This window comes from Miscanthus floridulus, chromosome 15 (assembly GCF_019320115.1).
Source record: "Miscanthus floridulus cultivar M001 chromosome 15, ASM1932011v1, whole genome shotgun sequence".
Classification (NCBI taxonomy): domain Eukaryota; kingdom Viridiplantae; phylum Streptophyta; class Magnoliopsida; order Poales; family Poaceae; genus Miscanthus; species Miscanthus floridulus.
This window is the reverse complement of record NC_089594.1, coordinates 69,964,949-69,977,469: the sequence shown is the minus strand read 5'-3', so window position 1 is coordinate 69,977,469 and position 12,521 is coordinate 69,964,949. Positions and strand designations below refer to the sequence as shown.

Sequence of the window (12,521 nt, the reverse complement as noted above, 5' to 3'; positions counted from 1 at the left end):
CGTTTTCTCCAAATCGCCGAACATGTTTTCTCCAAAATCGCCGAATACGATTTCTCCAAATCGCCGAATACGATTTCTCCAAAATCGCCGAATACGATTTCTCCAAATCGCCGAACATGCTTTCTCCAAAATTGCCGAACACGATTTCTCCAAACGTTATCGCTGAACATGTTATCTCCAAATCGCCAAACACGATTTCTCCAAACGTTATCGCCGAACACGATTTCTCCAAACGTTATCGCCGAACACGTTACCAAACGTTATCGCCGAACACGTTATCTCGATCGGAGAGCAACATCCTTTCTTTTCTATTCTCTTCGGAGACGACCCGGTCTCCGATCTCTCCCTACACATGCTACGGGCTCCGCGCTCTGCGTTATGGGTGGTCGGCTACAGTTCCTTGGTCACATCCGTTTGTCCTACATGTCTACGGGCTCCGAGCTCGATGTTATGGACTATGGGTCAGCCAAGGCTGAGAGTTCAACATAGAATACATTGCTCGGAAGCCGCTTATGCTGCCTTTATCTCCAAGTTCGTACAACAACTACCGAGCAGCACAAGTTCCGCGCTGTTTTTTTATGGAGAAGACCCAGTCACCGATCTCTCCCTACACGTGCCATGGGCTCCACCCTCTGCGTCATGGGTGGTCGGCTATGGTTCCTGGGTCACACCTGTTTCTCCTACACGTGCACGGGTTCTGCGCTCGACGTTATGAACTATGGGCTGGCCAAGGCCATAGGGATCAGTAGCAGACCAACTGTTCAGATGTTATTTGAACTATGCATAATTGCGTCAGGATTGGAACTGCAAAGATTTTCTCACCGAAATACAAGCAAACTGCATATATTGCATATACATGCACCTTATAACATTTATTCGATAAATAATTGTTTCTTGCACTTTCGTGCGTTCTAATTACACTGTCAAGCTTTTACATATGGTAATCTATGAGCAGATTACTGAGCTCCGCCGTTACCATCCGTCTCACCGAACAGATCTATATCGCCGGCCAGCATCTTCGCTGCGTCTTCCACTTCATCCTCTAGCTGCTGGGTCCCCACGTCGTCCAGTCCTTCGGTGAACCCACCCCCTATCGACTGAAGGTCGATGGTCGGGTAATGGGACCGAACAACCACGAGGACATGGGTAGCGACAGTCGTAATGGCATCACGGTTGAAGGTCTTGAAGTTCTCCCATGCTGCCTTGCACCTTTGGATTATGGTGTCGGGACGTTGCTGCCTGCCGTCGTGCTGAGCGGCCGGTTCCAGATTGACGCAGTCAAGCACCGGCTTAATTGCGGCGATTACAGCATCAAAGTTCTCCTTTTGGACCTTGGCCTCCTGCACCAGCACATCGAACTATGCTTTGGCTTTATGACGATAGCCTACAAGCGTTACAATGATCCATTATACAAGGAAGCTACTTCAATGGTAATTCCGACAAGGAGGAATTCACCTTTCAGCTCCTTAGCAAGTTTGTCCGCCCGCTCTGCTTCCTTTGCCTTCTCCTGGCAAAGTTGATCGACGGCCTGGCGCATCTAGACGAGCTCAGCGTCTTGCTCTACAAGCACAACAGTTGTCAACGAAAATGCGGCTGTTCAGCAATACAAAAGTACATTCGTTGATGTACCGTACCTGCTTTCTGTTTGGATGCACTGTTGAGCTGTTCGGTTTTCCTCTCCAGCTGCTCGGAAGCACTTTTTAGTTGGTCAGAGACAGCGGCCAGCTGCTCGGACTAGCTCCGCACCAGCTCGGACACAGCTGCCAGCTTTTCGGTCAGGACCCCTTCTGGTATTCTAGGTCCCGTGTGTTCGACTCTGCAAGGTCTTGTTCGCGTTGGGCCCTCTGGATATTCTTCTCCAAGAGGTTCCTGGCCTCTTTGAGTTTTTCGTTCTCCTCAGCAAGGGGCTCCATTCACTTTATCAGCTGGCGGCGCTGCTCGGCAACTCGAGATATTTCCTGCAAATGAACGATGACGGTATCGTTATCCAATTCCAATAAATAACTAGGACCTTTCCAGATGCAGTATTAACCTTGATCTGTTTCATCACACCAGTAAGGGCAGTCTCCAGTCTCCTGAAGTCCTTGGTGGTGTCCTCCTCTTTGACAATCACTATTTCATCGCCGCGCTTTCGGAGGATCCGGACTGCTTGGGGTCGAGGCTCGTCACGCATGATCTCCTCCACCTCGTCCTCCTCCGTTGCAGCAGGGGGCACCACCTGGGGGCTCGGTGGTCGGATAGCGGATCCGACCATGCCCTCCGAAGCATTAGGGACTACCGTCTGCTCCTTCGGCGCCGCAAGCTTTTCTGCTCCAGATTCCGCTGTTGCCGACGGTGCTGTCGCCGACTCGTTCACCGTTGTAGACAGTCGTTCGCTGCCACCAAGCCCACCAGCTGCAGCGATTGGCTCCCCCGCGTGCTCCTTAGCACTCGGGGACTCCAGGATGGGGTCTACTGGCATCTCCCCCACTCCAGGGCCAGTTTCTGGTTGTAGCTCATTCTGAGCGGGCGGGGCTAGATCTGTTGTTCGCCTTGCACTGTATCGAATCAGTTATTTAGTCACCACAGAAATAAAGAAAATATAGCAAAGTAACTTTAGCACAAGGACACTTACGGTTTGGTCTGACGGTTCAATTTCTTGAACCGGCGGTGCCGGCCTGAGCCTCCGGGCGTAGCCGCGGGGTCCCCTCCCGTGCTCGGCGGGGGAATTCTCGGTTCTTCCTCAGTCGGTCTTGGTTCCGCCTGCTGCTCCGGGTCTGCTTCCGCTTGTTGCTTGGGGACTTCCGTTGCTCGCCCCGTGGGGACTTCCGTCGTCTGCTGCACAAAAATTCCCTCCGCTCGCTGCTCGGGGACTCTCCTTGTCGGCGCTTCACGGACTTCTTTGCCCACCCCGGGTTGTTCCTCTGCGCGTGGGTTGCGTGGAGGCTCTTTCGTGCTTGGGGGAGGGTTCACTAGATTCTCATCGTCGTCAGACCAATCGAACACCGCGGTCCTTCGTGTTCGATTGGTCTGATCATCGTCAAGCGAGATGCCGCCTGGTTTGCGGGGAGCAGTAGCTGCTGTTTTCCTCTTCTTCTGGGCCGGCTCATCTGCCACCGGCCTCTTCCCCTCAAGGACGCGATGTCGATCATGCCGCCACCACCGGCTCCAGATAACCAGAGTTAGGGTTTCCCCTCAATGGTGTTTGGAAAAAACGAGAGGTCTCTTTGAGATGACATCTTACTACTAACTAGTTTTAATGAGGTTAGGGTCTCATGCTAAACAGATATCCGGTATATATAGGTACATAAAGAAGACATTGGGTGGCGTGGTGACCAAACAAAATGAGTAGAGGAGAGGGGCCGGGGTGGAATAGGAGGCCTTTTGGGTTGGATGTAGTGAAGGGGAAGGTGGTGACACTGGCGATGTAAGAAGACGTGATGGTACTAGATGACCATCATCGGTACTCGTGGTGGAAGACGGTGGTCGATGGAGGCTGCTGCGTTGTCTAGCGCTAAGAGGTATCGCTGTGTTGTGAAAATAGGTCACTAGAGAGAGGTAGGGTGCACGAAGCCTGCAGCTCATGTGTACGTGTATTTTGGTTTAATACTCGAGTGGGTCCAGGTGTACTTTAGAGATGAGATTAGTTTGGAAGTTTTATATTTATGGACTCCAAAAATATTTATTGCAAACCATATCTTAAGTAGACTGTAGAGACGTGAAGACTCGCTACAAAAATATATTTATGGGTTTTTATAGTGAATGAAAGAAATAAAATGATACACCTATGGTACATCTATTTACAAAAGTTGACATGCAAACTCGTTTTGTACAAATTTATACGAAAATAACAAAATTTAGATTTTTCTGGATTGTGATTAAATCTCAACTTATACCTATAGATCAAATTTCAGGTGACAAACTGAACAATGTACACGAAAATAAGGGCGGTCGGAGGGTACAGATGGCCACTGTAGCATGGCTGATTTTGGATGATTGAATAGTATTCTGTGAAAGAGAATAAGCTGAATTTTTGCATATGTATTAAGACGCTTGGTCTGATTTTGAAATTGTCCAGAGTTTTTTATGTTGTTTTCATTGCAAAATGATGGATCTCCTTCCGTAACTTTCCAATTACGAGTACGAGAATTGAAAGACATGAAAATTCTCAATTCTCTACGACGTCTAGATGATAGATCGAATATTTTCAGGAACAAGAAAATCAGAAGAATCTTTTTCTCTATTCACTGCCATTCCGACAAGCCGGGATATGACCAGCCGGGATATAACCAAAGACACGATTTGCCTCTTTCCCCTTCCTTTTCCCCGGATCCCCCGCAAGGCCGCCGCCACAGCGCTTTCCATCTCCTGAACCATCGAATTCCTCTTGCCCGATCCTGCCATGACGCCGCCGCTGCAGGAGCAGTGGTTCATCCTGGCCGGAATCACTAACGTCGTGAAGGACAAGAAGGCGAAGCGCACCTTCCCGCCGGGAGCCGACGTCTCCGTCGCCTACGCCGAGCCCCCGCGCGCATCCGTCCTCACCGTGCCTTACCGCGTCTCCTCCCCGTCCTCCCTCTGCAGCTACCCCTACGTCGCCGCCGCGGACTCCTCCGGCCTCAGTCTCCTCTGTGCCACGGAGCCTGAGGGCACCAACTCCTGGGTCACCTACCACCTCTGCGACGACGCGCGCACCGGCGAGGACACCTGCCTCCGCGAGCACAATCGCACCGTGGGCATCCACGGCAACAAGTTAGGCCTCATGGTGAGGGGCGGCAGCTGCGTGGTCGCCGAGCTCCAGCCCGCCGGCGACGGCACTGGTGGCGCTTTGCTCCTCTCCTACACGGTGGAGCAGTACAGGTGGGTCGAGAAGGAGCTCGCCTACTCGCCCCCGCTGCACCGGGAGTGGCGCGGCGAGGGCGTCATCTCCCACGGCGGGATGCTCTGGTGGGTGGACCTCTCGTACGGCCTCCTCTCCTGCGACCCCTTCGCCGACACGCCGGAGCTGCTCCACGTCCCGCTCCCGTCAGTCGGCGACCAGCTGCCGGTGCTTTCTGCAAACGGCGGCGCTCACCGCTCCGTGAGGGTGAGCGGCGGGATGCTGAGGTTCGTGCAGATCCATGGCAGCCCCGACGCGCCGGTGGTGAGCACGTGGGCGCTCGTCGAGTCGTCGGGGAAATGGAATCCCGAGCGCCACGTGGCCTTGGCCGACGTCTGGGCCGACGAGAGCTACCTGGACATCATGTTGCCGGGGAGCGTCCCTGCGCTTGCGCTGCTCCACCCGGAAGACCCTGACAAGCTCTTCTTCTTCCTCGGCTCCTGCATCTTTGCCGTGGACCTGCGGCAGAGGAAGGTTGTGGAATGCAGTAACTTTGCAATGCCTGACTCGCCAAACGAGTTGCTCATGCGCTCATCCCACTTCGTCCATGTATGGCAGTACGATCCCTCAAGCAGTCGTAAGCATCTTTCTCTTACAGCTCCTTGTTACCTTGTTGCTGATTTGATTCCCCTTGTGCCAACACCAGAGTTCACATCCTGCATAGTCACGATCTTGACTTTAAAATTAAAGATGGAAAATTCTAGACTTGTGCACAGACGCAGTCACAATCTTGATAAAGGGCGAATGTGTTTAGTTTGAAGATGCACACCTTATACAAGCCAATTTAGTACAGTAAATATGTATTTACATATCTACTATTGCACAATGCTACATACCTTGCCTGTCAAATCAAATTGCCAATATCTTCGTGCCTGATGTCTCTAATTCCGATAGACTGTGACGTCCACCGCCTCCACATCACAAGCTCCTTACGCCTTCCTACCAGCATTGACATTGAAAATACTTTGCTCAGCCCTCCTACAAAAATTCAGATCCCATGAAACTGAAACCTAACCAAAGTTCACATGTTGCACAGCCACAAACTGAAACCTAACCACAGTTCATATCACACAGAGTTAATTTGAAGATGCTGAACAGCTGAAACAAGCCAATTTCCAGATATATGCACTATTATCATAGCTTTTGCAATGCTATCTTTTCAGAACTTCAGTTAGTACATATATATGTTCCTGCCTGCTATTGTTTACCTGGATATATTAGTGAGGTCCCCTCTGCCTTCACAAGTCCTTTTGGCCTGGTTACCAAGAATAACATTGATAAGCACATTCAAAACTGATACTGATGGCATGTTTGGATCATAGTCTCCCGGGCACTGCCTAGCCAGGTAGTTGAACCTAGCGCCAGGTGTCCCAAGTCGGATATGTGGTGGCAACATCGCCACCCAAACACGGCCTGAGTGCCTGAACCTGATGGCTTCCCATGGTTTTCTGATAATTTTGGTAGAGGGCACATGACTTTCAGTCTACTGATGTAAATGTGTTAACTGTATATTTTATGGACATACAAACATTGGGACAATGTGTGCATGCACCAAACCTGTTCCCTTAACCTCATTCTTGCACTTTTCCTGTATTTTTCTATTTTGTATTGTTGCAGTTAATAGAACTATGTTAAAGCATTTTTTGTGGTTGCTGGAATTACTTTAGCTCTCTTGGGGAATTATTGATGTTTCTGTACTCCTTGGCATATATTTACTCTCCTTTGTAGGGTCGGAGTCTCTACTGAGATGCCTGAGGCAGGAGAAGGAGAGCAGGTGATCCCATTCTTGTGCATACGCATAATAGTTTCGGTTTTTTCTTTCTTCGAAGGCCTAATTTTATTTTTTTGGTTCAGTTTGGCTGCGATCATGCCCGTCTCGTGCAAAACTGGTACATACCATACGATCCATGCCGCAACACTATCCACCCCGTTTTCCCCTTAGCTTAGCCTGAGAACTTATTTTCTCTTGTTTTTTTCAGCTAAAATACTGAAGAGATTTCGGTATGATTCAATCAGGGAGCAACAGTTCCTTATAACAATGCCACCCCCTCTACAAGTAGGCCATAGACGTGGGCATGGGCAAGCTACATGAATACATGATGGCCCCACATGCTGTATCTCATGTACAGTTTTTTTTTTTAATAAAAGAGATCTAAAGTTGGATACAAATGTTATTGTACCTACTAGTATGATAGTGTCTATACAAATAAAATATGAGATTCCTGGGCCCATGACGGCATGACCTGAGCTGAGATGAACTAAAAAAGGAAGCATCACTTGACAGTCATGTGGGCCGCCATCTACAGCCAACTCGTATGAACTGGTGGATGCCGGCCCACATTCAGCGAAATGAAAACAGCAACCGAAGTAAAAACAATCAGAAAAGCTCTATCATCTGCCATGCTACCACGGCAACGAAACAGGCCCAGAACTGAACAGGATAGAAAGGAAGGTTGCACAGGCCCCATTCGCTATATATGCTCTGCCTATTAGTAGTATTTACAGAATGTATGATGTACAAGTACAACCACAGCAAAATTTGTTGAGAGCTTCCGAACGCTAGTACTAAAACGAGTGAATGCAACTGAGCAGAACTGAGGGCACTATTCTGCAGCAAGGAACTGACGTAACCCTGCTCTTCCCAAGCAGTGACTTTTGACACTGGCCTTCCCTGTCCAAAGTAGTACTTTGTTGGCCAAAATTGTCAACATCAATTATCAAGAAAGCTGCTAATATCCATATAAATGGAGTTCTTTTGGAGTAATTACTTTTTGGGTTTCTACCTGATTAGCATACTGCATCTGCATACTATAACTGATGAACTAAATCAAATGTACCTCTCAGTCTGTCAGACTGCCAGGATACACCCGGAACCAGTTTTACCTGCTGAAGGCTGCTTGTCGCACACCATGGGTAACTAGGATCGTCAGATTCAAATTTCATTAGTCACACCCAGGTCAAGAACAACTCACAAGCAGAGTGCGGAACAACCAGAATGGAAGAGACAAACACAAGCATAACACTCAAAAAGCACTGAATGTTGCCTAGTCCAAAAGGCGAATGGATAAAAGACAGCTAGATTGTACAAATTCTCATCCAGATCTTTTTATTGAACTATCATTTCAAGACAAGAATATGCTCTGTATAGGTATGTACAGAAGAATATCAATGTACAGCCAAGGACAACTGTCAGGGAGCTTCAGACCTATCCCAAGCTCATGCATTGAATTGCATTACACTGCATGCTACCACGCATTACCTGCTACACTGTTCCGCAACCAGGCAGTGACTTAAGATCCTTGCCTTCCTATCCAGCAAAATTTGTTGACCAAGAGAAGAAAGTATCAGTATCAAAATCTCTACTATCTACAGCAGATGGAATTCTTTAGTTTCCTAACTACTAATGAACCTATCAGTAACTGAATAGGTATCTGTTTTGGACAACATGTGGAACCAGCTTTGGCCACAGGCCCACACAGCCTGCTGAAGGATGCTCAGCACACACTATGGCTCAGAATCAGATTTTCTACCATGTGAATGTGGTCTCCATCGATAAAAAATGGGAGAGTCCAATTCAAGCTTCTGCATTTGCTCTTCCATCATAACAGAATCAGGACAATCAGCAACCTCTTGGTGAAGATTGCATTTCCGAACATAGTGTAACCTCATGTTTCCTCCTAAAGCACGCCCTGACCCTAGTAACTTTCCACAGACCTTGCACTGGTGTTTCTTGACGTTCACTGCAGCTGAAATGTCACTTGATTCCAACTCCACTGAAAATGCAGCCCCCTGGCGTCATGAACTCAACATCTGCGTTAACCTCATTATCAAATGCATTCAAAAAAACCTCCTTTGGAACATCAGCAACCAAACTCAACTTGTTTTTCTTCTCAAAGTGTAAGTGTAATGTGATGTGGCCTCCCAATGCCTGCCGTGACCTCAATAACTTTCCACAGACCTTGCACTGGTGCCTCTTGCTGTTCATTGCAGCTGAAAGGTCACTGGACTTCAACTCCTCAACTGAAATGTCAGTCCCTGGCTTCATGAACTCAGCATCTACATCCATCCCATGATCAAACACATTCAGCAGCACTTCCTTCTGGGGAGCATCAGCAACCAAATTCAAACTGGACTTCAAATCCTCGACTGAAATGTCAGCCCCTGGCTTCATGAACTCAGCTTCTACATCCATGTCGTAATCAAACAGATCCAGCAGCACTTCCTTCTTGGGAGCATCAGCGACCAAATTCAAACTGTTTTCCTTCTCACAGTGTTCATAGAAACCCTCATAAGCTGGATTCTTGTCAGATTTCAGCCTCGCACTGTTTGTGAACCCATCAGATTGATCCAGCTGCTGAAAAGCATTCAGATTTACCTCCTTCAACACCATGGGTGTTGAAATGTTGTCATCCTTATCTCCCCCACAGCAATCCTCATAAGCATAAGTCTTGTCAGAATGCTCTGCAAGCATCAAGAGAGCAGCTGCAGCGTTCATCTCTGAATTGAGAACTGGCATCCCCCTCTTTGATCGCTTACGCTTCACTGGAGAAAATAGCATCACATTGTGCCCGTGATCACCATTAGCATTGGCCCAAGCTTCCATCAACCCAGCTGGTTCAGGTTCTTCATCAGGCTTGGCCATCACCTTCTTCTCACTGTGCATCCCCATGTTCCCCCTAGGAGATTGGCAGGAAGAGAACACCTTTGAGTAGTGCAGGCATTGAGATTCCAAAGATGACGGTGAAGGCTTCTCATCACTGGGACCCAGCAGCAACACAGGCAGATCGACGACAATGGCAGGAGGGCTAGGTGTGCCCTTTGGCTGCTTGCCAGCATGCCGGTGGCACGACATGTGGCCTCCAAGAGCTTTCCCTGAAAGGAATTTCTTGCTGCATACTTTACAGCAGTGCTTGTGAGGCCTTCTGGATGGCATATCTGAATCAATGCATAGCAGAAATAAGTAGGAAACAGAACATTAAGATAACAACATAAGCACAGTAGTCACTAGTGCTTGCTTCTTTGAAGCATTTGCAAACACAGCTAGCATTGATCAGATAATATAGTAAATAGAAAGACAAGATCACTTGACATAGAGCTACTCGATGAATCATGCAATGTAGCACTAAGAAATTTAAAGATGAACCAGAACACTTTCCTAATTATTGTTTTTTTGGATCATTTGTGCAAGCACTGAGTCAGAAGTGTTCAAGGAAGACAAAAACGTCCATAAGTAACTACTTGCAACAATCTGTGAAATGGCCATGGGCATTGTGAAATCAGAATTTATTGCAAGGTATCAGGGACTAAGAACACAGCGAGACGCTAGTAGCTAGACTAGAAAAAGCAATCATGTAACAGACTTGCCAATAGTTTCTGAATCATCTATGCAAGTTCAGAGATGGGCAGGGCAGACCCAGTGCCGGAGGCTCCCACATGAGTGGGGTCTGGGGAAGGGATAAACCAAGACAAGCCTTTCCCCCCGCAAAATCTGCGGAGAGGCTGCTTCGAACCCACGACCTGGTGACTCAGTGAGACAGCTCTCACTACTGCACCAGGCCTGCCCTTCTCAAGTTCAGAGATGAATTGAAGATATCAGGGATCAAGAAGGCAAGAACATAATTTGATGCTATAGAATCAATTAATTGCCTGCTGCTGCTTTTAAGCATTTCCACAAACACACAGTCATTTGATCATATATTAAGGGAAAGGCAATGGCTTGCTTTAATAATTGCATTGACCTGCGAACTCAGAATCAGATTAATGAGAAGAGAAAGCCAAACGAATGTCCACAATCAGGATGCAGAGTGCAGCCAGGACTTGACACTGAAACATATAACAACAAAAAAGATTAATGCCTAAGCAGAACAAATAATACCAAGAAGACTCATCACCACCCCCAGAGATACCACTGAATCAACTCCTTTTTTTTTTCTCGAACGTGCCATTGGCACGGTATTCCACTGAATCTCCTACCAAGAACCACAAAAACAAATCACCAATTCACGCAGAGCCACATGATGAATCATTACAATGTAGTAGTCACTTCAGAAAGACAGTGAGTATGCAACTAAGTTTACAGCAACTTGTGAAGTGTTCACGAAATTGCTTATCAGAATTCATTCCAAGGTACAGCAAGGAATCATCAGAGAGTAAAACCATAGTGCGATGCTAGTCGCTAGACGCGAATCAACCAAAAACTAACCACAGACTTAGTCTACCTAATGCAGTTTTGCGAATTGAGGGCGGTTCGGGTCTGCATTCTGTACCTGGAATCGTTCGAGTCCTTTGTTCGTGTCCCCAAGGGCAGAGGTTTCCAAACAAGCCAGACGCGCGTCGCGCGCAGGTTGCGCAGCGAATGCCGATGGCTTGATCGCTGAAACAAGGTCGCAAGAAACGGAATTAGCAGTCGAAGCAGAACCACGGAATCCACGAACGCTCGCCTCACCACCAAAATTCTAAACCCACAGAGACAATTCGATCGGGTTCCGCACGAAGCAGAGAAATTTCCCAGCAACGCCTCCGAAAACCCCGGAACGGAACAGCAGAATCAAGGCAAAGAATCCCCCGAAAATTGTGCGGAGAAGAAGAACGCACCTCGAACCCCCGCACAATGTAGCTCCGCGGCGAAATCCTGCGGTTTCTTCGAGCTCCGCGAGGGGCCCCTGCGCGCCGCCCCGCCCGCCTCGCAGTCCTGCCCCTCACCCTCGCCGCTGCTGCTACTTCTTGGTTGGGGGGGGGGGGGGGGGGGGGGGGGGGGGGGGGGGGGGGGGGGGGGGGGGGGGGGGGGGGGGTACTGTATGTGGGGGCTGCCCCACGCTGGCGGAGGCCTAGTTATAGTAGGCGGCGGCGGGCTAGGAATGTAGACTGCAATCATCACCAGGTTCATGCGTTCGGAGCGGGGAGCCAGGGAGGGAGAGGTGGCCGGCTCGCTCTGGCCGCGGCGGTGCGGGACTGCAGCCTGCGGTGGTTTGCGAGGGCAGAGCGGGCAGCGAAATTTCCAAGCACCGAGCGGTGGTCGGTGGTTTGTGGGACCCTCCTGCGGCTGGGATAGAGCCACGTCTCCCCATCGTAGCACTGCAGCTGCTGGTAGTGTTTTGTTTTGTTTTCATCAGCCACGTGTCAGTATTTGAAAGTTTTGTGCATTTCGAGTGGCTATTTAGACTTAGATTTAAGGTCGGTATTTTGTTTTTCTGTTTTCTGTATTTTTCATTGGAAGTGACCTGATTTTAGTAGAATTCTACCATTCCAAGGCCCTAACTGTGCAAAACAACGATATACTCCGTATATTCTTAGAAGCTTACCTCTAAATGAGTAGACGAATAGCTTATGGCAAGATATTTGGTCCAAGACGGGAGGCACATGTGCAAAATGAGAGCGTGATTGGTTGGTTGTCAAAATTTTGTTGCCAAAACTAAGGCAAGCCAAGATTTTAGCAGCCATTTGACTTGGTACTAAAATTTGCCAATATCTCACAATTGGCATGCCAAATCCATGACAAATATTTTAATCAAAGTTTTGGCCTTTTTTCTTGCTAAATCTTAGGCATGACAAATTTTGGTAGCCAACCAATCAGGCCCTAAATCATCGAGATACTCCCTCTGTCCGCAAAAGAATACAATTATGGAAAGCGTGCCGATCAAACTAGTATAAGTTTGACCAAGTT

At 48.4% G+C, this 12,521-nt stretch overlaps 1 protein-coding gene and 1 pseudogene across 1 annotated transcript; one reads left to right on the top strand and one right to left on the bottom strand.

Annotated features, from left to right (window-relative positions):
* Nucleotides 1–4,276: 4,276 nt before the first annotated feature.
* On the top strand, nt 4,277–7,077 carry LOC136508864 (uncharacterized). The gene is made up of 4 exons (XM_066503642.1): nt 4,277–5,435; nt 6,587–6,632; nt 6,713–6,747; nt 6,838–7,077. The coding sequence occupies exons 1-4, from the start codon at nt 4,382–4,384 to the stop codon at nt 6,948–6,950; spliced, it is 1,248 nt and encodes a 415-aa protein (XP_066359739.1). The 5' UTR covers nt 4,277–4,381; the 3' UTR covers nt 6,951–7,077.
* An 889-nt stretch (nt 7,078–7,966) lies between these two features.
* On the bottom strand, nt 7,967–11,529 carry LOC136509255 (uncharacterized; annotated as a pseudogene).
* Nucleotides 11,530–12,521: the final 992 nt, after the last annotated feature.